This window comes from Channa argus, chromosome 18 (assembly GCF_033026475.1).
Source record: "Channa argus isolate prfri chromosome 18, Channa argus male v1.0, whole genome shotgun sequence".
NCBI lineage: Eukaryota > Metazoa > Chordata > Actinopteri > Anabantiformes > Channidae > Channa > Channa argus.
In genome coordinates, this window is record NC_090214.1 from 1,864,856 (window position 1) to 1,889,435 (window position 24,580).

The following is a 24,580-nucleotide window of genomic DNA, read 5'->3' on the forward strand; positions in this document are numbered from 1 at the left end:
ATTTTCTAAATGTACCACCTTTTTGTCATCACTTCTCTTCACACCTGCATGTCTGTTCTGGTGACATATCTGTCCGCTGTCCCTTTAAACACACTTGTCAAACAAAGAAAGACTCCACAAGCTTGAAATTATGCTAGAAAAGTAAAACATGTGGACTGCGGCACCTAAATAGCAGCTTCGTGTTCAGCTGCTGTACGCTGGTAACAATTAAAACAACAGCAAAACAAGCTGTGTGACCCAATCTGGGGAGGAAAGAGGCGACGTCAGGGCTCGAGTCTTTGTGTGCAGACCATTAAAAAGTTGGGCAACTGCCGGAAAAAGGAAAGTTTAAATCCAGTAAGATGAAGGAGAAGATGCTTTAAAATGCTGCCACAAACTCAAGGCTGAGGGTCTGGATCTGGTATCACGGGGGGGTTTACAATAAGCTGTGTTCCCCCTGCTTCATACCTGCATAAATACACCATCACTGAGATGATACTGAGATATTCATCCACTTAATGGACACAGGCAGTGATGTTTTGTGTGTAGACTGCATGAGGTTGGCAGGAACATGAAACCCCAAACCCAAACGTACCCGCTCACTAGTCCACCTTCACACACTTGTTTTAATATCGTATAGCTTTTGGTGTCTGACAATTGTATTTAGGCCTTAGAAAAAATCTAAGTGATGTTTATCTGTGAAGATGATCTCGCTGAAGAAAATGTGGAAGAATCATAAACACCAGGCCTGTGTCAAAGATCACCATCTACATTCTGTAGTACTGCGCGTATCTATCCACTATATAGTGTCGAGAATTCAACCAACAGGTTTAATCATTTCCGGCACGGTTGTTTCACACTGATTCTGAGCTTCAGAAGTGCACACGCACTCAAACCCCCACTGTCGGCTTCATCACGCTCCTATTTGAAATGTGGGATTAGTGCTGAGTTACCGAGGACCGAGCCTCTTTACCTTGGGCCATTTGGGGTTGATGAGACGAGCTTTGATGGCGTCGTCCAAAGAGGCGTTGTACTGGCCCAGCCGGAGAAAGGCTGCGGAGCGGTTACTGTACAGGATGCAGTTTTGGGGGTCGGCGGTCAGAGCCTCGCTGTAAAGACGCGCAGCCAGAGCGTACTCCCCCTGCTGGCAGGCCTGGTTACTGCGCCGCACACACTCCAGGAATTCTGTTTTGCTGAGGCCAGAGGGGCTGGAGCCCGACTCTCGGTCTGACCTCTTCAATGTCAGGGCTGAAGGGAGCACAGGTGAGGAAGAGGAGGAGGAGGAAGAGGGAGGGTTGGTGGTCCTGCTGGTGGAGCGAGAACCAAACAGGGAGAACTGAGGAGAGAAGGACAAAGAGAAAAAGTCAACAGCAGCTATTTTTGATGTTTCAGCTTCTCAAATTTCATTGGACCTGAACCGTTGGTCAGACAAAACAAGGCAGGAGAAGACATTTACTTGTGTTTTTATATTTTTTCCCTGCAGTGTAAAATGCAGTCTGAGTGTATTCATATAGATTTGAACAGTGACATTTCCGCTCTGCATTGCATCACAGCAGACTGACATGAAACAGTCAAGTGCGAACTGTCAGCAAACTGTTTAAGCTCCTCAAGTGTTTCATTTCAAATCCACTGTGGTGGCAGACAGAGGGACAAGTTCCAAATATATATGGACCTGCGTGTACAGTACATCAGTGGGGGGGGTTACACGAGGCTTTGACATAAGGTTTGTATCAAACCGGCAAATATTCAGCGTCTGATGGCTGCAGCCTAAATGTGTTTGGTAATGTTTTCACCCTTAATTTTACCTGAAGCTCGTTTTGTTTTCAGAGTGAAAATAAAGCAGCACCTTTGATTTAAGGTTTCTCTGTTTGGCGTAATCAGTGCACGTAGCGTGCACATTTGATTAATTTTGCATCGTCAATAGTGGTTAACGCACCTTAAATTAAACTAAACTTCTCTTTTTCTTGAGTTACAACTCTGCTGCTCCGGGGATGTTGGTCCTTCAAATAAAAGATTGGGCTGAGGCCGACATGAGGCCCAGACCAAGTCCCCCGTTGGATGCAGGGAGGGGAAGATATAAGGAACGTATTTCTTTAGCAGTTGTAAGTCATTTAAATAAACTGTGTTACATTATTTAGTTACTGATCTAAAAAATATAGGAATGTTATTAAACTGTCTAGTGTGCGTTTATGATTTGTTCTGTTACAGTAATGACTTCCCCTCGTGTCTCACACTGGTTTTGCATGTATGTTTTTGTCACTGTTCGTGGTTGGGACTTGTGTTCTAGTTCAGTTTGGAATATTTTAAGTTCACCATCTTTTGTTGTTCCGGCCTAGTTTTGTTAGTGATCAGATTCTTTTTGCATGTGTTGCATTTTGGGTAAATAAAAACCCACATTCCGGTGACCCGGGCCTCCCTGCTCGGGCCCTGACCATGTTCTCCAGCCATCTCTGCCCTACTTACTGCTGACTGACTGGATCTGGTGTGTGCAGTCAGTCCGAAGCCTCACTCCACCCTCGTGTGAAATGCTGTCTTTCTGCTTCCGATTGGTTGAATACACCTGATCCAGGTAATGGGCAGTAGGTCGGGCAGGGGAGCAGAGCAGGGGCCCCTAAGAACCAGGATTGAGTTGCATTCAAAGCCAACTCACAAGTTACATAAGTTATAGAAAACCCAATGGAACAGAGTGAAGCTGCAGCAGCCTCATCTGCATGATAGGAGACTGTAGTTAACAGCAAATGGGCCACCAAACTGCTGCGTGCACTGTTCTCTTGTGTTCGGTAGCCTGAATTCCTCAGAGACAAAAAAAAGCAGCGAAGTCAGACGGATGAAGCTTCTGTTCTTCTGGTTGTCACTTTGCGCAAAGTGTGCACACTGAGACTTTTTCTCTGTAGCTGCTTCCCTCCCCGATCTGGTGTTTCCAAATTTGTCCTTTCACCAGGGCTCCGCCAAGGCCTTCATTATCTCTCTCTGCTGTTTGAATGCAGATCTCAAATATGCAGACTGGAGGGATTCCTCAAACTTGCAAACGCATCACCCCAAAGCTTTGAGTGAGAGACAAGCGAATGCATAATTCTGCTTAGAAATGCACCAATGAGTCACTGGAAACACACTCCAAGAAAACAGGGAAAGAACATATTGAAAAAGCGTCAAGTATCAGCTCTGAGCAGGTTTTAAAGTGGATGCTACTTGTTTTGTAGCACTCCGCTCACAACGTTTGAAGGGAAACCTGGGGGGAGAGGGGTGAAAGGGACAGGTGCATGCAGGTGATCTAAAAAACAACAGGAAGCTAAGTTTTGTAGCTAATAGTTCAGGTACAGCAGCAGCACTGACGGAGGCAGTGAACCTACAGTCGGCTACTGGAAAACCACCAGTGGCCACAATTTGCATCACAATAAACATATTTTTAGTTTCAGATTTACAGTGTCCAGGGACCTGAGTGTGTTCTTTGTATTTCACTGCACATAAAAAGGTCGACAAAAACCTGCTAACGATAAAAGAAAAACAGATGCTTTGTACAAGTTTGACTGAGAATCTCTCCGTGAGTTTGCAGCCACATCCAGCATCTATCTGTGGCTTTCATCATTAAGGCTTTGTTATTCTAATTATTACCGTTACTACCTTTGTTTTATTTGTTCTATGCTTTACCTATATTGTAACATTTTTCTGTTTATTCCGTTTTGAAAGTTGTCTATGTAAAGAACTGGACTGATTGTAAGATTTGTATTTTTTTTTTAAAGAGGAACAGTTGGTCGAAGCACAAGTGTTAATGATTGTTCTAGTGTGAACAGTGGAAGTGGAAGCGAGTTAAAAAAGAAAACACCGACAGGAAATGTTGGAGAAATGCTGAGAGAAAGACGCCATAAGAGATGTATTCCAAGGCTCAGAAGACACTGTTGAAGAGAAGGGGGAGGGATTTGTCAGCATCGAGATATTTAAAGTCCGACAGCAAGCAGACTAGCGCGCAAACTGTGTCCATATTAAAATGTGTTATCATGTGCAGCAGTGCCACCATCTACAGCAAAATGCAAGACTTCACAGTTCCACATGTAAGCAGGTGCAGGTGGTCCCCAAAAACAACCGACCACAGCGTCCACCAGCGGAGACCCCAAGTCAGCAGTCATCTGCGGCAGCGCTCACAGTCATGGCGTCATCGCAAACTTCCACCCACTGGCTAAACCCCAGTAAGCCCACAAACCAGTACAGAACAAATCTGAAGTCCCACAATCCCCAGCCCTCGCAAGTCTCGCCGCCCACTCCCCTCCAGTTGCTATGATACTCTCTAAACCAAACTTAAGCTTTTGTCTTCACCTCACAATTAAAAACGAACCTTTAAGCTGGCCAGAAATACTGATTTGGTTTACATGGCGAGCTGGGGTGATATCGACCGACATGAAAAAAAATCTATTGTGATAAAAAACATTTTAACCACGTATTTACAGATGCAAAGGCTGTGAACTACGTGAACTACAATAGAGTTAATAGAGCGCGTGGAGACAAAAAGCTGAGAGGACCTTAGTGTGGACGTTTGCAATCACACGGTTTACTTAACTGAGCAGGCTGAGTAAACTGTTGGGTTACGACGCTCTTTGAACAGAAACTCTCGTCTCTGGGTTTTGTGTGGAAGCACCTGGGCACAAATGCTTTGTTTGTACGAGCCGACGGTATATTTGAAAGTGGGAGTGAGGATGTGACAGAGTGGAGGCTGATATATTACGTGACCCACTGCACTGAGGAACCTAAATTTTCTCCTGCAGAGCTGCAAAGGCTCCCTGGAAAATGTTTCTACGGTGGCCCTGAGAGCCCACAGCAATGCAATTTGAAAAACCACGAGCAAATTTAACGTTAGCGCGCAGGTGCTGCACACAGCCGCCACAGCAATGTCTCCGAAAAGGCCACGGATACATTTCATCAGATTGATTACGTGGCACAAAGTGTGTCCGTCACTCTTTAGTGTCCCCTGGACAGCAATGTCTCCAGGGGCAGCTAAAAACGGACAGACTTTTAGATTTGTGGATGGACTTTCAGTTGCTCTCAAAGACATTTCTGCTGTGTTGTGGCTTTTTGCGGAGGTTTTCTTAAAGCTGCACCTTCGTTGGCAAATGGGTGATGTTGTTCTTTCCAGGAACAAGTCCTCAAGCCCAAACCTGCAAAAAGGTGGACTTATTAAGCAAGAAGTCCTTCAACTTTAGCCCCCAGAGATGTGGACTACCCCCTCCCATATGCAGCCATTGCTCTGCTGCAGAGTTTAATGCCAAAACAGGATTAACGGGAGTTTAGATTATCTAAATCCAGCAGGGATATTTAGAGGAAAAGTCAGGAGACACACTGGGGCTGTAACCCTGAGTCCAACAGGGAGCAAACAAAAACAGAGTGTAATTGATTAGAGCAGGGCTTCTGGACCTGGACAGGCCCCTCTGGACGTTTCCCCTCCTCCTAATGCTCAGAACTGAGGAGGCCCACGTCTGCAGCGAGGTTGTTGCTGGGTCCTGGTCCCAGAGAGTGATGAGAAGTTCTGAACTGGAGGGCAGTGACTTAGTCTTAGACTGCAGGTGGCATGACAGGATGGACAGCTCAGGTCTGGACATGACGGCCTGTAGCTGGTGGTAGGTGATTAGCTTGGAGGCCGTGAGGCTCGTCTGCAAACCCAATGACCTCGGGCAGGTTTCATCCTAGTTCCTTCATTCCAGGAAGTCTGGATACTCGAGCAGAAACGTCTCAGTCGGGCCAGATCATCTCTGGATGTTGACCATATGGAGTATGTGGACATGTTAAGGTGAACTCTCACTATACGTCCACATCAGAAGGTGAAAGGTCTGAGGGAGCTGGACCTGGATTGTGCTTGGTGTGTTTTCACTCAGCTCCTCCTTTTGACTCCAGAAACAACATGTGGTTATTTTAAGCGGCGGTTGTTTGGCATCTTACCTACCACCTGAGTCTCTGCCGGGAAGCCCGGTAATGGAGATGGACAGGGAGCCTGGTTTAGGTTTGTACTTTTGTTTAGCAGTTTAGTTTGTAGAGTGATTCTCTGTCTATTTTAGGGCTGTTTGGTTTGTGGTTTTGGCCGAGGGCTCTGCCTGAAGCTTTATTCCAGCTTCTTCTTCTTCTTCTTCTGCCAGTTAAATAACATTCCTCCATTATAGACCAACCCCCCAGGGCCCGATCGGGATTTTTCTTGTTCAGCGGCATCAAGCACATGTACCCAAGTGGTACTTTTGTACTGTCCTCAGATAACTGCAGGTCTTAATGCTTTTCAAAAGGGGGGAAACCATTTTCATGGGGATGTTTCGAGATGCTGAATCTGGGGAACATGGCTTTGACTTTGCCTTTCGCAAACATAAAGCACATTGAATTTATTACAAATACATACAGTTTTTCTTTGCAAGGAATTAGATTAACTTGTAGGAACAGTTCTGCACCACTGTTGGTGTGAATGTCTGAGGTTGATTTGTCAGAAAACCACACACACACACACACACACTTTTTCCCAATGCGAACTCTCTCGATACCTCAATAAGATTCAAAATTCAAGAACTTTGCTGTCATTATGCAAGAACAACAAAGCTGTGTTTGTGTCAGCCTCCAGTGGTGCATTAATTATCCAGCTGTTACACATATTTACGAAGGTGGAATATACTGGAAACGTGGCGTGACGACGATATTCTACGCTGCATACTGACAGGGAATTAACTGCTATAGGAGGCAGCGGTGGTGAGTTCACACTTCTGGCAACAGCTGCCATTCAACTGTCAATAGAAACCCAGGAGTTCGGTGACTCGAGTGCAAAGCTGAGAGTAAATTCACTACAAGTTACTGTGACACAACCTGAGAACTAAGGATTTGCCAAAGTGTGAGGCTGTGTGAACAGGACAGGGCTGGAAGTTCAAGCTGGAGAAAAAAAAAACACTGTTCTCTCACACACATATGCAATATGGACAAAAAATACATACAGACACACACACACACACACACACACAACATGAATATCCGGTTGTGGTCCTTTCAAGGTTACACACACACACACACACACACACACACAGGTTTCCAGCCTCCCTTTCGGTCCAGGTCAAATGAAGTACATTCCTGGAGACAGAACCTGGGGAGGAAGTGACGTCCCTGCTCTGATCAAGTGCCTTTGTTCTTTGAGTACACGTCATGTTGCAGGTGACTGATTTACGCTGAAATGAACGGGATCCAGACTAAAGCTAACGTGGTGTTTGTCATCAGGCCACATTACGTGGTCACAGCTGAAAGAGTCTGAGTGACAAAGGCTTCACACTAATGTTTGTGTATTTTGTGTCATTTTTAAGTCAAACCCACATGACACAGACTAAAAGTAACAATTCTGACATCGGCTGGACAAACTGCTTCCCCCCTTTCAGCCACAACATTACTACCACCTTTAAACACGTGTCCTCTGGCATCAAGTAATCAGCGGAAGATCCTTTAAGTCCTGTAAGTTGTGAGGTGGGGCCTCCAGGGATGCATCCTGAAAGCATCTCTTAGCCAGCTAAACCAAGCACACGCACACACACACGATGTAAAAGGAAACCGGGTTCATCAGGGCAGACCACCTTTTCCCACTGCTCCATAGTCATAGCCAGCATTGAACCTTCGAGCTGGTCTGTAGGATTGTTCTACATGTGCTTCCCTCTGCTCCCGTGTGCATCGGTTCACTTGATGTTCTTCTTTGGAGACGAAGGCAACATAAGACCTGCTGGTTTGGATACAATCTGACCCAGTTGGGTCTTTTCCTGTTTCCGAAAACGTCAACTTCAGGAAGCGACTGCTCACTTGCTGCATCTTTTTTTGTTTTGTCTCCACTTCAGTGTGGATCAATGTGGTGCTGATGGAGCTTAACGTGTCAGTCAGACCTACAGTAGCTGTGCTGTAGTTTCTTATGGTTCAACACGTGCACAGATATACGTCCACAATAAGCTGCACAAACATGGGCCTCGCTGCTTTGTCAAGTTTAGCTCTAAAGTCCTGCAAGAAAACTCACTTTTACAGGTTCAGGTGACTTTGACCTTTGGTCCCGTGTTGACTTTAATTGGACTGACTTTTTCTCTTGAACCCGCTCCGTGAAAACACGTCTCAGTTCCTTTAAGTCAGCGTTTGTGTAGGAAACTGTCCCTGTTCAAATAAATAAGGGCTCGTTGAATCACATCTTGCACTGTTTATTCCCTTATTTCCTTAATTACAGCTTCTGTTTTACTTTGTGTGCTTCTGTATTGCTGACATTTCATTTTTCACATCAGTGAAAATTTAAGACTTTTCTTAAAAGATGCTAAGCAAACTAACTTGTCTAACTGCGTGAGGGTTCGTGCTTCAATAAAAAAAAAAAGAGAGGAGAAAAGTAAAACGGGTAAAAGCTGCAGAGCTGTGACCTCATGCTGCCTCACTGTGTAAACTCCTGGTTTCAGAAGAAATCCTCGGTTATGGCAACTCGTCACGTGAGCGCGCGCGCGCGCACAAACACACTCACACACAAACACACACAAACAAACACACACACACACAAAGTAACGTGTACGAGCCTCCTGCAGACTGAACGGTGGCACCGAGTCAAACACTTCTTCGCACCGGTTTTTTTTACCTTTTCTTTCCTCGTTCTTTGCTTTTCCATCTCCGCTAAATCCGCTCAACTTTCATCCCACAGCGACGGACGCGGAGCCGGAAACCAGTCACCGTCCACAGCCAAACAAACCCCGCTGCCTTCTCCACACGGTCGACAAAGCTCAGCGGGACACACTGGTGCGCTACGATGCCGTCCTCCGGACTTTTTCTCGGGGAAAGTTAATCCAGAATGCGTGCGCCATGTTCCCACAGTCGAGCTTCTCCCCGGAGCGGAATTCTGGTCCGGTGAGAGGCGGGGATCCGGTCCGCTCCGTGGCCGCAGCCTTCTGCAGGGTTTCAATTACTCTTGGTGACATCAGAGAGGAGTAGAGTTACCTGGCAGATACTCATTACAGCAGTACAACTGCAGTACAACTGCAGTATGAGGAGAAGTTTGATGAAGCTGCAGTAAGAAGAGAATCAAACATTTCCACTTTTCTAAGAGCTGTTTCATATTCGGACTGAAATCATTCAGATGGTCACGTGGAATTTTGGGGGGTTTTGTTCAAAAAGTTGTTGAATGTATTTAAGTTGTTGGAATATTTAAAATGTTCATTTATTACAACAAGAGGGAAAGTTTCCATGGCTGTTGGAGGATGTTGCCGCTGATCAGACTGTTGCTCACATGACGCGTTTTCATTCGGGTTGTTGTGAATCTGATTATCAGTGGAATATTTGGGTCCATGTGATCTGAGCTCAGACATGCGCAGCTCAGCTCAGCTCAGCACCTGGTTACCTGGTTGTAAAGGTGTTGAGGTTGATGGACTGTCCTCCCTGCGGCGGCTTCTCTTATCAAAGCTTCACAAACACTTTAATACCAATTCCCTGCGCTGTTACTGTGAAGGTCTTTGGACCTCGTGTCTTGGTTTATGACATGTGGTATGAATCGTTCTAAACCAGAAGTTTCCCCACATTACTGGCCAACCAGTCACCTGGATCAGGTGTGTCGCCGAATGGTATCTTCCCACTTCTGATTGGCTGAACACAGCTGATCCAGGTGATCAGTTGAACAACGTTGAATTTGCCACAGGTGGATCCAGTCTTGTCCTGAGGGATTATCAGAGCAAACCGGAAGCAGCTGACAACAATCTGGAGCCACAGCAAAGCGTCTGATACTTCATTTTTAATACATTTGCAGAAAACTATACAAACATGTTTGTATAGATGATGATTGCACTGGCACCCAACTACTTATTTACATCATGTCTAAAAATACAATACAGTACAAGTATTTACAAGGACAATAAGTGCTGAAACCTCAACAACAGTGGCTGTAGGAAACAGGACATATGAGGTCAGGAATGCCCCCCCCCCCCCAAAAAAAAAAAAAAAAACCACACAGCATAACCCACAGCCCCCAGGAGAACAGTTTAACTACACTGTACATTAAAATACACACATTTTTTACTCATTTTACTTCTTCTAAGTGCTGTTTCAGTGTTTCCCATGTAGAAACTGTAACATTTGAAGAGCCAGATCAGAAACGGACATGGGAGGAAAAAAACACAGGAACAATCCTAAGGACATGACCCCAGAGGAATGGAAGGAAGGGGTGGGGGGGGGATTTATGGAGACTTGGGTGTAGTGGTGCATAAACCCGTGGAACGTGCGTTTGCATCCTAAAATAAATGATTACGTTTGAGTTTCCCCTGATGGAGACAATATAAATACATAATAGGACATTTACTATCGAGCCAAAGTGTTTGTCATTAAACACGTCTCATTCTAACATGAACAAATGCAGATAAAAACATGACGTTTAACCGAGAAATGTAAAAAATGTAAAGCTCAGCTCATTGTGTTGTTTTCCTGTTCATCTTTCTGTCCTGCTGTTCAGTCTCTGTCAATCTGTGCGTAAATCAACATCACGGCCCCTGTAACTGTCTCCACAAGTCAACTTGTGAAATTTAAATCCCGTTTGGAAAGAAATGGGTTTTGACCTAAAAGAGTCATGAAAAAGGAAAAATTTTTCAGTTTGTCTGCATTTATTCATGTGCTCAGTGAAGCCTCTCGCTTCCGTTTGTTTAATGTCAAACCCTCTGTGTCCGTAACCCTCACACCAGCTCTGGTCGTCTTACAGCTTCCTGTCGGCTATTCTGTCGGTGTTTCCTGCCCTTGTTGGTTTGAGGCCGGCTCAGCCTGAGACACAGTTTGTGCAGCTTCACGGCTCCATCTGTTCGTCTGGCTCTGCTGCCGCCGTTGCTGCTGTTCGGCCTCCTGACCTTCAGCTTCACTGCCTGTAGATGGAGCTGCTCCTCCACCTCTGCGCCGCTGCTGCGCTCCGGCTCAGGAAGCTCTGCTTTCACCAGAACTGCTGTACAGCTGCTCAACACACAAGAAACTACGGTTGGTTTTGCTGCTACGATCAATAAAGTGCATTTGCGTCAGAGGTGCTCGTACCTCATTTGAGTATTTCAATTTGTTCACATCTAAGAGGCCAGTTATGTACTTTTTATGGATTTAACAGCTGTAGTTACTAGTCAACTTGAAAATACATTGAAAACCTTAAATACTACAATAGAACCTTACAAATTAAAAACTAAAATTTATCAAGCCCTACAAAATGTTTCTCCTTTAGAAACATCAGATATATTGTTAATACATTTAATGAGCCCTCAGATACTTTATACTTGTACTATGCTACACTTATCTTTACAAGTGGTGGAAGAAGTCATCAGATCATTTATTAATGTAAAAGTGTTGTCCTGCATTTTAAACAGTTTGAACTCAAAAACAGCCTGAAGTGCCAAAAGTAAAAGTACTATCGATATTAATGGATTATGATAATTTTATTTTTGTGTCCTTTCAGCTTATCCTGTGAGTTCAGGGTCGCTACAGCGGATCATTGTCCACATGTTGATTTGGCACAGTTTTTACGGCAGATGACCTTCCTGACGCAACCCTCCCCAATTTGCACAGCTGGGGGGGGGGATGGGTTGTTGGGGGTTCAGTGTCTTGTCCAGAGACACTTCGACATATAGCCAGTTAATGATGCATTAATGTGTTCATCACTTTAAGGCTGCAGCTTATCATGATGGAGCTGGTATTAATGACATTATGCATTGATTTCAATCTAATTATTATATTATGCTGGGTAGCTACTGAATTCCACAATAAAAGTCTGACAATGTACTTTATCAAGTTTCTCATCTTATTTTGAAAAATTACTACAGTTATGTAAAAGTACAATATTTGCCTTTGAAATGTGGTGAAGTCAAAGTATGAAGTAGCAGGATATGGAAATACTAAAGTAAAGTAGAAATACCTCAGAATTGTACTTAAATAGAATGTGTCTGTGTTTGTGAACTGACGTTCTGTCTGCTGTGCAGTCCTGTAGCAGGAAGCAGGATTGGGACACACGTCCCAGCAGAAGAGCGTGAACGTTGGTCGGTCGTCTCTGTTCAGCCAAAGTCTGGATTAATCTGAAAGGACAAACTGACGTTAGAGACCAACAGACATGAGAGGGGGGAAAAAAAGAAAACAAACACTGCGGTTACCTGAAATCACAAAGTGTGAGCACAAACATGAGACCATGACAATGTCCAAGGATGTAAAATAAGTTGTGCGCTGATTCTGAGAACAGCTACTTCTTATATAATACTGTGGACACTGAGTGGACACTGAGTGGACACTGAGTGTGGCCTAGTTCTCTGTTACGAAACATCGCTCTGCGTCTGCCTTTTCTTACTTGGTACACACAGAAGTGAAGGTGAGGGCACCGTTATCATGCTCTGCAAATAGCACAGGCAAAACTTGGACCACAGGGAATCTGGACGTGGTTTGACACAACCCCCCACATCACATCACAAATCCTCGTTGCCTAGTTCTGATAAAGATGTGTGTTGATTTGTGCAAAGAATGAGCGAAATCCTCATGATTGCTAATTTACCTGGTGGTGCAGTTGCACTGGTACAGCGTCCTGGGCTCTGGGTTGTGGAGGCCGTGACTGTTCTGCAGGGGAAGGATCTTGTACCTGCACTCGTCGAGATCCTTATAGACGCCGCATGACTGTCGCCTCTCTGTGGAGGATCGTGAAGTGATCGTCGGAGGTGGCAGAAGTACAAAAATTAGTTGTTAAAGGTTGTTAAGATGCACAGACACAGAGACACACAGGTGAGCAGGTGAGCTGAACATGCAAAGTGTCTACAAACATGTGAGCAACATTAAAATGCCCCTTTTAGATTTAAGTTCAGGTATTTTTTCAACAGGAATTCACCTGCTCGTTAATAATTATCTGCACAACCAACCAAACTGGCTAAAACTGACCTTTGTCCTGTTTTTATGCTACAATTAGCCCTAAACTAGAAGCAGTTTATTTTTTTTTAGCTTTAAGAAAATGGGAAATTGCATCAAGTAAAAGTACAACACATATTAGCATATTAGGTGGTTGCATCTTTTTGTAGTAGCAGTACTACATGGTGACAGTTTTTATTAATAAAAGGACAAAAAAAAAAATCTAAAATGTGCATATGCAAAGTCAGCTGTCACACACATGAAGTAAAGTATAAAATATAGATTCTAGTGACGTCTTGCTGCAGTGTACCTGTGATGTCAGCATCCAGCTTTGTCCGAGTTTGGGTTTTGGTGGGTAACGTGTTCTTCTGGTGGTCTGTGACCTCCACTGCTGAACCCGTGGGTCTCCCTGGTGTGTCGGTGACTGCTGAGGTGGTGACGTTGGCGACAGGAGTGGCGCCGGCGGCAGCAGTGACGTTGGCGGCAGCAGTGACGTTGGCGGCAGCAGTGACGTTGGTGGCAGAGGGTGAACTCGCTGCAGGGGTGGAGGCTGTGGGTGCAGTAGCGGGGATGGAGAAGAGCCGTGGGTCTGACATGGTGCTGCCCCAGAGTTCTGCAGGGGTGGTGGCGTTGACGAGGACGGAGCCGGTGCTGTTCATGCTGACCTCTGTGGCACCGGTGGTCTCATACTGCGTGGGCGGGTGGACCTCAGCATACAGAGCCATTTTAGTCTCCTTACACCTGTCAGTCACAACAGAGGGTGAAATGATGCGTAGGTGCGAGCTAATGCGAAATATCAGATAAACATTACTGTTACTATCTAAAGTTTTTTGGTGTAAAACAAAAGCACATTTCTAACGTAACCAAGTATCCAGTATCATTAACACACAATACAAAGATGTTTGCATCAAACCAAACTGTTGGAAGTTTGCTTGTAAGGGCATTGATGTGACAGTTCCATTGCTAAATTTCAGAGGCAGAAATTTGAAAGTTTGGACAAATAAAACTTTCCATTTTTTGAAGTCACAAAAAGCTCAGATACAGAGATGCATCATTAAGAAACGTTTCTTAATGATGCACCTGTGTTGTTGAATTGTTTTCCTCTAAATCCCCGATTTGAACCACAACTAAAACGAGTAAGACGCTCACTCACATCCCAAACCAGTTCCTCTGTGTGCACTGCAGTCGGTGGGAGAACTCGAAGCAGTGCATCTTCAGCAGGTTGAAGAAGGTGTATCCCACCACACTCGATATGCTGTCATTGGCTTCCATCAGGCAACTGCGAAACCTGCAGCACGAAGCACATTTTTAATCAGAACCAACAGCACAGAAGCGAGCGCTGGCGGGACAAACCATGCGCTGAGGGTCCAGTTCTGAAGCCCTACCTGTTGTCACAGTCACAGTGAGACATGGTGAAGATGTTGGTGTTGAAGACACCGAAGTCGGAGTGAAAGGACAGGATGGTGTGTTTGCACTGGTCGTGTTCCCGGCAGCAGCTGTCCGTGTCCCCAAAAACCCCTGCAAGAGATGAGGAGAGATGAGCCCAAGGTTCTTTTATCCCAGTCTAATAGGAGAGTCGGCTTTGCATGAGTCTTATGGGGGAAGAAACACAGTTGAAGGGGTTTGTAACAACAGTGTGCAGATCAGGTGCAGCACAGAACAGACACCGACAAACGGCTTTACAGGTGGGTTTGTGCAGCTGGCTCATACATTTTGGATCAATTATGAGTTTTATGTTGTTGGACAGCTACTAATGATGATCATAACACAACATGTTGGACATGGTTACTATGGTAACCAAGTATGTGCGTGTTTGCCGTAGTCACTGTTTGTTTGTTTTTATGTGATTTCTCTCTTAACTTAATTTCACCCTGAAGTTCTTTTCCCTGAACCTAATGCACCGATGTGGTTCCTGTGCTCCTGCAGCGTCCAATACTGATGCCAAAGGTCACCTGAGGCGTTAAATGACGTAAGAAGTCGCCCAATCTGACTCCCTAGGAAGTGACGGTATCTGATTCTGTGTGATTCTGATTCATTGTTGTAATATTTATGAACCTGTCATTATTCCACTGATGGTGGCAAACGCCGACAAATACAGCAGCGTTACATAAGAAATACACACGTGGGTGGAAACAATATCACAATCAGCTCTTCAAATGTTTTAGGAGACTGGTTTGACTTTGCCTTAAAGGAAACAGACGGTAGGAGCCAGTGGTTTTTTTGGGGGGGAATAAACTCATGTGTTTGATGTTTTGCTCTTTACCGTCTGTAACAACACTGCTGTTTAAATTGTCACAGAGCAGAGGCAGCGTTTCATAACTTATTTCTCCTCTGTGGCCACCGCATCTCTTTTATGTCTGCAAAGACAAATCCCTTATCTGGTGCTTTTACTCTGATTATTCTTCAAAGATTAAGTGGTTGCACCATATCCAGGATATTGTAAAGCCCTTTGAGACACAGCTACGGTGGATGGATAAAAATGTCGGCAGCTGACCTGGATGCTGCGCTGGGACCCACTTTCACACCGTCACTTTCTGCTTGTGTGCAGATAATTAGAACAAGTTTCAGTAAAGATGAATCTACTTGCCTTTCTTGACTATGTGGGGGATTTAGATTAGCGTTGGAAAGGGGCTCCGTGTGGCTCAGGGGGTGCAGGTTGTCACCCAGTTGCAGGTCAGTGGCTTCCAGGGTCAGTTGACAGAAGCTATTGCGTTGCATTATGGGAAATGTAATATCCGGTTTATGATTATTATTCTACCACTGCTTTATCTCACAACTTGTTGTCATGGTCACTGCAGCGTGACACATCATGTGACCGAACTCACTGCCTCCAAATATTAGCCTGGTAATTTATTGTTATCTGAGGTGATTTACAAGTCAGGGACCCAGGAACAACTGGGAAATGTGGATGCTCCACCACCTGAGTCATAACAATCCCCAAATCTGAGTTAGAGGCTGAGGCCTTAGTGTGTCAATAAGTTGTGTGTAGTTCATTGTGATTGTATCTATGATTTGAATCCTACTCACCCAGATCCTCATATGATAGCGCCTTGTTGCCAGACCCGCACCACAGGGTCCCGGGGACAATGAACCCGCGCTTCACACGCTGATGACTCCTGACCTCTGAGCTTTCATCCTGACCTTCACTCATGTGAGGAGCAGGTGGATCAGCGACGCTCCTTATCAGTCTCTTCCCTGTGCGCCCCTCATGCCGCGCCACCTCTGGGGAGTCCACAGAGAGGCACTGGCCTTCATCCTCTAATATGGAGCTCAAATCCACGGTTCCATCGGGATGATCGGAAAAGCCCTGCGCGCGCTCCCGGCACCGAGACAAATAGCTCTGGATCACCGCTACGTCGCCGCTCCGGGAGCAGCTGAGCAGGGCGCGCTCCCCGCCGGACCAGACGCCGTGGTACAGCTGCAGAGATGAAGAGCCCTGCCGGACAAAACTGACGTGCACTTCTTCACTGGGTAGAACTTTAGTCCAGCTGCAGAAGATCGTGGCTTCTGCGCCCGTCCACGTCAGGAGTGATGACGCTAAAACCACGGTAAGGACGGGAGCGATGTGCGTCATGGTGGCGCGTCCAGGGAATGAAAACGGCTGAGAGACAGTTACGCTTTAAATCTAAACCAAATATTGTCTCTGCAGCACTGAGCAGCTCAGGACACAGCGGCAGACTCCAGGTCGGTTTTAAATGAGAGCGGGGGGTAAATGAGAGCGGGGGGGGGGGGGGCGGATTGTTCCAAAATAAACGCAACACCCTCCGTTTATCAGTCCTGATTACTCTGACATAACATGACAGATGCGTCTTGTTTCCGGTTGAATGGATGCACAGAGAGCTGCTGCTCATCCCGATGCTTTTATTGTGCAGTAACTGTTGGAGCTGTGGGTGATTTTAAAAAGACAAAATGTCCTCAGCATTATTTCGGTTTGGCTGCCATCTGTTTGAGTTTGTCAGGCACAAATCCGCTCCGACTAAATCACACTCCATCCATCGAATTAAAACTGTGCTGTACTCTCATTTCGAGTGGATGAGGATTTCAGTCGAGTAGGTTTGTAAGGTTGTGTTCATGCACCGTATTCTGTTTGAATAGCAGAATACAACACGCGCCGTGTCGCCATGTGGGGTCTTTCTAGGAATTTACATTGTGCTATAAAGTTAGTTATTAAGATCAAAATGACAAGTTGGTATAAATGATGCTTTACAGGATATTAGGATTTAATGGATCTATTAGCAGAAATGGAATAAAGTATTTATTAATAAGAGTAAACTAAGAATTACTTTGTTTTCTTTAGCTTAGTTTCACAAAGAGCCACCATGTCGCGCACCGGCCTACATGGAAATATAACAATCATCATGTCATATTGCTTTTCAATGCAGTCAACACAGTGGGTTCTACCAGCTTCTAGAAAGGGAGGCAAGCAGGGTTCTCAGCTGGGTGCGTTCTGCCACCTCAACACTAGATGCCACTAAATCTTAACCCTTTGGGTTGCAGCCCACCTGCTCCCTTCCAGCTTTGAAACCAGTTTTTAGTCACTTTAAGCCAAAGTGAAGCGCAGTGTGTTCACAGTCTAACCTCTTCCTCACACCCACGTCAGTATTGGTTTTCAAAACTTTTCTCAACTTCTCTGTGAATAGATCACGTAAAGATGAAAGTTTTGCAGCCACATTCCTGAATTATTGCACATTGCATAATTTGTGGTCCTCAGGTTACCTCAGATCACACTGTAAGGATCAAATGTGATTGTTTGGATTCCTGTCAGACCTACAGTATCTTCACATTTATGTTAACGGGTGTGTAAACTTTTACCCAGTTGGAGACACTACAAATATTATCAGGAAGAGTCAAAGTTCACAAGCTTCTCAGCTGCGTGTCTGTCTGATCTGATTGGTCCCAACCTCGCCTGATTCTGACAAAGTTTTCTGCCATGTCACAACACAGATCAAGCAGAGGTACAAAGGAAGTGCCATGATGTCTTTATTTATGAGCCACGTGTGCCACAATATCACTTCAGACATGCATCAGTTTGAACACAGAGAATCATCTCATTTCCCTGCGCAGGACTTTTTGAGGAGTTCTGTGGGGCAGCGCTTAGTTAACAAATTCGTTCCTCTCAATGAATTGTCATGCAGAAGCATTTGGGGGCATTTGTCTTTCTCCAGCAGGAAATCAGAGAGCGTACACATGCGCAGGAGAAGACGACGACGACGCACTTTACTGAGCGTCAGCGCGTTGACTGTGTCAGAGTCTAGCAAGCAAACGTCTGCGAGCTCCCCATTTAATATATATGCAGAGTAAAGAAGCACGACAACACAAGTAAATGTTATGGTGATGCAAGGGCCTGACTTATGTGGTCACTTGGATCAGCTGATGACGACGCACATGATCTCGTATGATAGGAACACAGGTCAACGCGGGGAAATAAGGTCAGAGGCGGAAAACTGGGAATCCCCTCTGACGGGTGTGGAGGCACACTTCCTTACAACACACCGCCTCAGTGACAGTGATAACAGAGTTTTATCTTCCCCATAAAATACATCTATCGCCTATTTCCAATCGTTACCGCATGGCAGCTAATGTGTATTCATTATGTTGTGCAGTCTAACGATATGATATCAGTGCGATGGCAAAATAATAGAAGCCTGGTCTGATAAAGCCCCAAGGTCCACATCCATGTTCGTAATGTGAAAACTGTAGGACACAATGAGACAAACTGCATAAATGTATCAGGGTGATATCAGTCCGCTGGAGCTCGCTTGAGGACTTTAGCGAGGAGGGTAATTAACATCAGAGGGGTGGATGCTTTATTCATCTAGCTGGAGAGTGCTGTCGTTTAGCAGAACATGCCAGCGCTCGATCTTCTTGTCCTTGTTTTTGAGGCATTCGTACCAGTGCTTCAAACACTCTCCTTTGGCCTGGATTCCTAACTGACATCCCCCTGAAGGCAGAGAAAAGTGTCAGGGTTAATGTGCAAACAGGCCTCAGAGTCTCCAGCCATGCTAGCAGCTCTGCCAGGCGGCAGAGAACGGTGGCGTTGGATGGGAGAGTCGTAGAGAGGATCCACGACGTCACTAGGATCGTCCCTGTGTACCAGTCCACTGGTACCCATCCCCATATAGCGACTCACTTCTAGCATGGCTGAAAACGTGCAAACTGGATGCATGTGGAAACCCACACTTACCAATGAAATCGTTGGATTTGCCCATGTCGTAGTCCCAGACCGAGATGTCAAGGGTTTTCTTGGCGAGCTCAGCGTGCTTTATCTCATAACCGAACTCCTGGAACACAGGGAGGAGCTTATCAAAGACCCCTGTTTGAAATGTGGGTGAGGAGCAGAAAGTTCAGGATGTGCAAATAAAATCAGTTCACATATAACTGACCTCGTTAAATTCAGGGTTGAGGGTCTTCTTCTTTATCTGGGTCTTGTTTTTAGCTTTCTTTCCCATGTCTGGCTTCAGATATCTAAGACCCAAAAGGAACAGTCAGGACATTTTACTTTCCACTACTGAATAGCTGGAGACAGCAGTCAGCTACGTTAGCTTAGCACGAAGCCTGAAAACTGGAACCGGAGTTTCCCAAGAGCAGGGGCTCAAAATTTAAATAGGGACTTACAGTATCTGCGTTGGTGTTCAGTGTTAATAATCAATACTCCATAGGAATGTTGAAACCGAGGAAACGCTACTTGTTCCGGTCTTTATCGAGATTAATGTAAAGGTTTGTTTATTCGTCTCCGCTCTGTGGTGAGATCCAAAAGCTGCTTCACGCATATTAATATTAAACCATTAATTATCTAACCTTCTCATGTCAGCATGCTGCTGGATTTTCAGATTACTCTCAGCTGCTTTGGCATCACCTTATCTAATTGTCAGTGTGTAATTCAGGCTCATAAACCCGGTAGTGTCAGGTGACGGAAACAGAAAGCTGAAAGCTTCTTATTAATAATAGTGGATACTCTGGGTGGTGGAGGAAACTGTTTTATGCTGCAGGTTTACCTGTTGATGAATTGTTTAAAAGTTTTGGTTAATTTCACAGTCACATATGTAATTAAGTCCACTGATACGATCTACTGGCATTTTATTTCTATCCCCATAGAAATAATTATAAGGGCCACATGAAGGCCTTAAACATTTCCACACATGTGATGTGAGGGGGGCATCAGGCAGGGTTGAGCCTTCAGAGCATCACATTTCTGCACACACCTGCTTTAAAGGTAACATATCGAAAACGGTTTTGGAGTCATGGAGATCGTCTCGTCTAACTCTTACGATGACAATAAACAAATGTGTATCTGGGTTCAGCTCGTACACTTTGACGAAGGGGTCCGAGTATCCGTTGGAGTCCATGGCAGCCAGGTGAGCGCAGCGGACCACGCCCACGATCAGACGACTCTGCTGGCTGTCGTACGTCAGCGAGATCAGGATGCGGCCCCTCTCCTCTGTATCCTCACCTTCATTCTGCTGCACACACACTCACATTATTTCACTCATCCAAATGCTGCTTTTGCCGCATGCAAAAGATTTTATGGATTATATCCCTTAATGGAGCATAATGTACATTGTTGAGTACAAAAGTATCCACATTTATATTGTTACGCAATAGAATTAAATCCACTCTTCTGTCTGCACTAAGGTCTCATAAGCGTGTTGTTGTTGGGAATATTAAAACAGGTTTGGTGACAGTAAAATCTGTAAACCTGATAGTGCTGATCTTTTTAAGGAAACATCAATGTACAAACTGAATATTACAATAAGGCTGATGAAGAGTCTGAGTTTATACAGAAACATCAATTCTCTGTTGGCTTTTTATAGTATTTTTTTTTTGCATATCAGATTTATGACTTTTATATACTCATATATACCCAAACTTAATTTTAAAGGTTCAATTTAAGAAACACATTGGTTTGTTTCCCCCTTTGTTGCAATTATCTTTGTTTACTGTCTAATACCTACAGTAACTAGTTTAATATTTTGTGATTTATATTTGTATGTGTTGTTACGTGCAATCTTTTGATTTCTCTTGCTCTTCCTGTTCTTTTTCTGTTTTTAACTGAGAGAGGAATTTATTTGAACTGATCCATATGTGCAAACAAATAACGTGTACACAGGTACGGTATCATCTTCTGTTGCTGCCATAAATACAACAGCAAGTCATGTGATGCCCAGTAAAGTGTAATAGTGGTGGAAGGAGTTAAAGTAGCAATACTGCGCCGTAGGAAACCAAGTAGAAGTACTGCATTCAAATTCTAATTTAACTGCAAAAGTATTTTTGGAAAACTAAATGTAATAAGGATCCAAACCTAATGCAAAAGGACTAATTGTCAGTGTGACACATATTACATTATTAAGTTCCAGTTATTGATTAATAATATGTGCTTAACTTTAATTTTGCAGCTGGTAAAAGTAGAGCTGACCTGTAAATACTATTAATTATATGTAAATGAAAAAAAAAAATGGAAAAAGCTGCAAATTGTATTTCAGTGTAGCACTTGAGTAAATGTACTTAGTTACTTTACACCAACGTGAATAGGATCTGTGTGAGGTTCTTACATCTTCCTCATAGACAGCCATGCCACGCGACTGGCCTCCAACAGCCTTCTTCACCTGTAGGGAGAGCAAACCACTCATCATCTTCATCATCACCACCACCACAATAATCATCCTCACTATCAACATCATCATCGTCACTCTAATCCTTACCATCATCACTATCACCACCTTCATCATTATCGGCAGCATCATCCGCTATCCTCACTATCCTCATCATCATCACCACCAGGACCACCACCATCATCATCATCATGATTATAATTCCTACGTACCTCCCAGTACAATGGTGTATGTGTAGGTGGAAATCACAGACTTACTGGTATCACTCTCTCCAAACAAACATTAAAGTTCTTCTTCTGGTTAAACTTCAGTTTTTTCAGGGCCACTCGTGTCTCTCCGATGAATTCATTGTGTCCAAACTTGTCCTCGTCACTCACCGAAAGGCTGGAAACACAACGCTTGAAGCGTTAAAATGTTAAGACATTTGCGCATTGGACTGTAGGATATAAAAGCTCTTTCTCACCGCAGAGTTTTGCGTGACATTTCTTCATCGGTGATGCCGTGGTAGACCAGCGTCTCATTCCACACCGGATTCAGAGTGGTTTTAAGTGTCTTGGTACGAAGTTTATTAGACTGAGGGACGATGACAGGAAACAGTACAGTGTGTGAAAGAACCTCATCAAAACATCACTTTGGCTTTAATCAACCAAACTGCTGCATTAAATAAGACAATAAAAAAAACCAACCATGCACCTTTTCATTGACATGAACTGCAATTTTCTCTCAAGTTCCTTTATCATAACAATTTCAAAGTATTAAAATCTGATCCTTTATGGATCTAATTGTATTTATAGAGTTTGTGTTGTGTGCGAAAAGTCTGTTTCTCTGCTGGTTGCGTTTTCAGATTTTGAATCAGATCAGATTCATTGGTCCCAGATGTGATCTCAACAACACTTCCTTAAAAAATCCAGTTTATATTAAAGCGTCACATTTCTGCAGCGTTGTGGGCAGCACATCCATGCTGCCTATCACCTGAAATGTTATTCACTGTCAAGTCTGTGGATCCGCCTGAGATGCATTTTGCTGTGACGCGGTGTGATGTCATAGGAGCCGAGTGCAGCGTTTAAACTGTTCCAGTTCTATTTAGGGGGAACAAACGTGTAACTGCAATTAGGTTTCCTCTTTTTCCTTGTTTGTTGTTTGGTGAATGCACCTGGAATAAATAAATATTTAATCAGTCATGAAATTACACTAAAATGACAAATGTACCTGCTATTATATGGCAACATATAATTAACTCTAAACGTGTATCTGTAAATGACAATGTAATTACTATAATTATATAGTAAATAGAAATAATGTGATGCTAACAGTTATTACTGCTTTTAGTGATCTGTTTACATCCTTTTTACTTGGTTTGGAGTTTTCCAGCTCTCAGTCTCTGAGAATATTTGTCTGCTTCACAATGTTAAAAGAAAATGTCTTTCTGTCGCCCGATGATGCAAACAGAATCATCTAACAGTGCTGCTTTCCTCTGCATTTCTGAATTAATCAGCTGTCAACTTATCCCAACTTTTCTTTGGGATTGTTATTGCTATTGTCTGTCCAGGTGCGTTAATAAACCCCTGCTGGAAATTTAAAGTTTATTAAAACAGGTATAAAATCTTTCCCCACACTAACATCCTGGAACATTGATACATCACAGGTTGGGTCTGTGGATTCATGTTATGTGCCGAATACTGACAAATACTGATGAATACTGACAAATACTGTCGAACACTGAAAATACTGACCGAATACTGACAAATACTGACCGAATACTGATCAATACTGACCGAATACTGATGAATACTGACCGAATACTGATCAATACTGACCGAATACTGATGAATACTGACCGAATACTGATCAATACTGACCGAATACTGATGAATACTGAAAGAATACTGACGAATACTGAAAGAATACTGACCGAATACTGACCGAATACTGGCCGAATACTGACAAATACTGACCGAATACTGACCGAATACTGATGAATACTGTCAAACACTGAAAATACTGAGCGAATACTGATCAATACTGACCGAATACTGATGAATACTGACAAATACTGACCGAATACTGATCAATACTGACCGAATACTGATGAATACTGACGAATACTGAAAATACTGACCGAATACTGATCAATACTGACCGAATACTGATGAATACTGAAAGAATACTGACGAATACTGAAAATACTGACCGAATACTGATCAATACTGACCGAATACTGATGAAAACTGAAAGAATACTGACGAATACTGACCGAATACCAGTTTTGATAAACTCAGATTTCAGGTCACAGCTAACAGGAGCAGAACCCGCCTTGGTCTCCAGTCGTTGCATTCTTGTGCGTTCTGAGATGCTTTTGTTGGACGCTGTTTAGCTCAAAGCAGTCTGGACATTCTCCTCTTGGCAGCTTGTCAGTTTGCAGAGGGACGCTTTAAGCTTATGTTATCATGGTTTTTATAATATCTATAAGCAGCTGTTCCTAATAAACTGCTCAGTTTGTAGGTCAGTGCTCCATTATATCATTGTTGTTCCCTCAAACTGTGTTCACAGGCTGTGAGTTGGTGGAAAAATCACCGAACACAACATTTGTCCACAGCAGAATCAGCATCCAGCTCTGCAGCCTCCGGTTGTGTGTGTTTTCTGGCCCAGACTTTTCAGATTTCAGCTGCGTCTTGACTGGACCAAGTGTAAATGTGTCAAACGTGTGCAGGCCTCACATTCACAGAGGACATGACTGTACCTTACTGGCTCCAGGTAACAGGTGCAGCTTCACATACGGATCAGCCAGTCCGTTCGAGTCCATTGGCTTTAAACCCTGAGACACATGGGACACAAACATTTGAAAGATTTGATTGTTAAAGTCATTGAAGGCAAATGTTTCTGGAAAACTACTTTACTGGATAAAGCTTTTCTCTCCTCATCTCGTTGATTAATCTTGTCCTGTCTTGTCTTTCCCACCTTGTCTTTTGTTTTTCTGTCTTGTGTTCTCCTGTCCCATTTGACCTCTTTGTGTTTTCTCTTGTTTCGTCTTGTTTGTTTCGCATCTGGTCTGCTCTCATTTCATCTCTCCTCTTGTCTCCTCTTGTTTTGTTACACCTGCCTCTGTATTTTCTTGTCTTTTCGTCCATCTTCTTGATTTGTCT

The 24,580-nt window shown here is 44.0% G+C and overlaps 3 protein-coding genes across 8 annotated transcripts in view; all 3 read right to left on the reverse strand.

Moving 5' to 3' along the window:
* Positions 1-8,881, reverse strand: part of ttc28 (tetratricopeptide repeat domain 28) — a 94,144-nt gene extending 85,263 nt beyond the window's left edge. For 2 of the 3 annotated variants that reach the window (XM_067483701.1, XM_067483700.1), the window contains exons 1-2: positions 8,576-8,881; positions 953-1,315 (exon numbers count right to left, since the gene is read on the reverse strand). In XM_067483701.1, the coding sequence (XP_067339802.1) occupies positions 953-1,315; positions 8,576-8,605 (393 nt within the window). In that variant the 5' untranslated portion in view covers positions 8,606-8,881. Of the gene's footprint in view, positions 1-952; positions 1,316-8,575 lie in introns of those variants that run through there. The other variant, XM_067483703.1, reaches the window with a different exon arrangement.
* An 822-nt stretch (positions 8,882-9,703) lies between these two features.
* pla2g3 (phospholipase A2 group III) lies at positions 9,704-16,517 on the reverse strand. Of its 2 annotated transcripts, none has more exons than XM_067483707.1 (7): positions 15,856-16,515; positions 14,214-14,346; positions 13,982-14,116; positions 13,139-13,569; positions 12,485-12,614; positions 11,907-12,017; positions 9,704-10,917 (listed from the first exon to the last, which is right to left on the reverse strand). In XM_067483707.1, exons 1-7 carry the CDS (start codon positions 16,400-16,402, stop codon positions 10,650-10,652), a joined length of 1,755 nt encoding a protein of 584 aa, XP_067339808.1. In that variant the 5' UTR covers positions 16,403-16,515; the 3' UTR covers positions 9,704-10,649. The 2 variants fall into 2 exon arrangements, 1 of the variants encoding a protein (XP_067339808.1); XR_010911490.1 differs by having other exon boundaries at positions 10,777-10,917; positions 11,907-12,030; positions 15,856-16,517.
* Positions 16,518-17,791: 1,274 nt separating this feature from the next.
* The window catches only part of rph3aa (rabphilin 3A homolog (mouse), a), a 32,463-nt gene continuing 25,674 nt past the window's right edge, over positions 17,792-24,580 (reverse strand). For 2 of the 3 annotated variants that reach the window (XM_067483706.1, XM_067483704.1), the window contains exons 9-16: positions 24,178-24,252; positions 21,901-22,010; positions 21,695-21,821; positions 21,378-21,431; positions 20,137-20,288; positions 19,212-19,293; positions 19,013-19,109; positions 17,792-18,769 (exon numbers count right to left, since the gene is read on the reverse strand). In XM_067483706.1, coding sequence (XP_067339807.1) covers positions 18,636-18,769; positions 19,013-19,109; positions 19,212-19,293; positions 20,137-20,288; positions 21,378-21,431; positions 21,695-21,821; positions 21,901-22,010; positions 24,178-24,252 — 831 coding nt within the window. In that variant the 3' untranslated portion in view covers positions 17,792-18,635. The remainder of the gene's footprint in view (positions 18,770-19,012; positions 19,110-19,211; positions 19,294-20,136; positions 20,289-21,377; positions 21,432-21,694; positions 21,822-21,900; positions 22,011-24,177; positions 24,253-24,580) is intronic. The other variant, XM_067483705.1, reaches the window with a different exon arrangement.

Excerpts from the sequence above, each read along its gene's own strand:
- pla2g3 (XM_067483707.1), bottom strand. The coding sequence starts at position 16,402 with ATGACGCACATCGCTCCCGTCCTTACCGTGGTTTTAGCGTCATCACTC. Across the intron at positions 14,347-15,855 it reads GCTATCATATGAGGATCTGG|GGGTTTTTGGGGACACGGAC; the intron begins GTGAGTAGGATT and ends CATCTCTTGCAG. Across the intron at positions 12,018-12,484 it reads CAGTGCAACTGCACCACCAG|ATTAATCCAGACTTTGGCTG; the intron begins GTAAATTAGCAA and ends TTGTCCTTTCAG.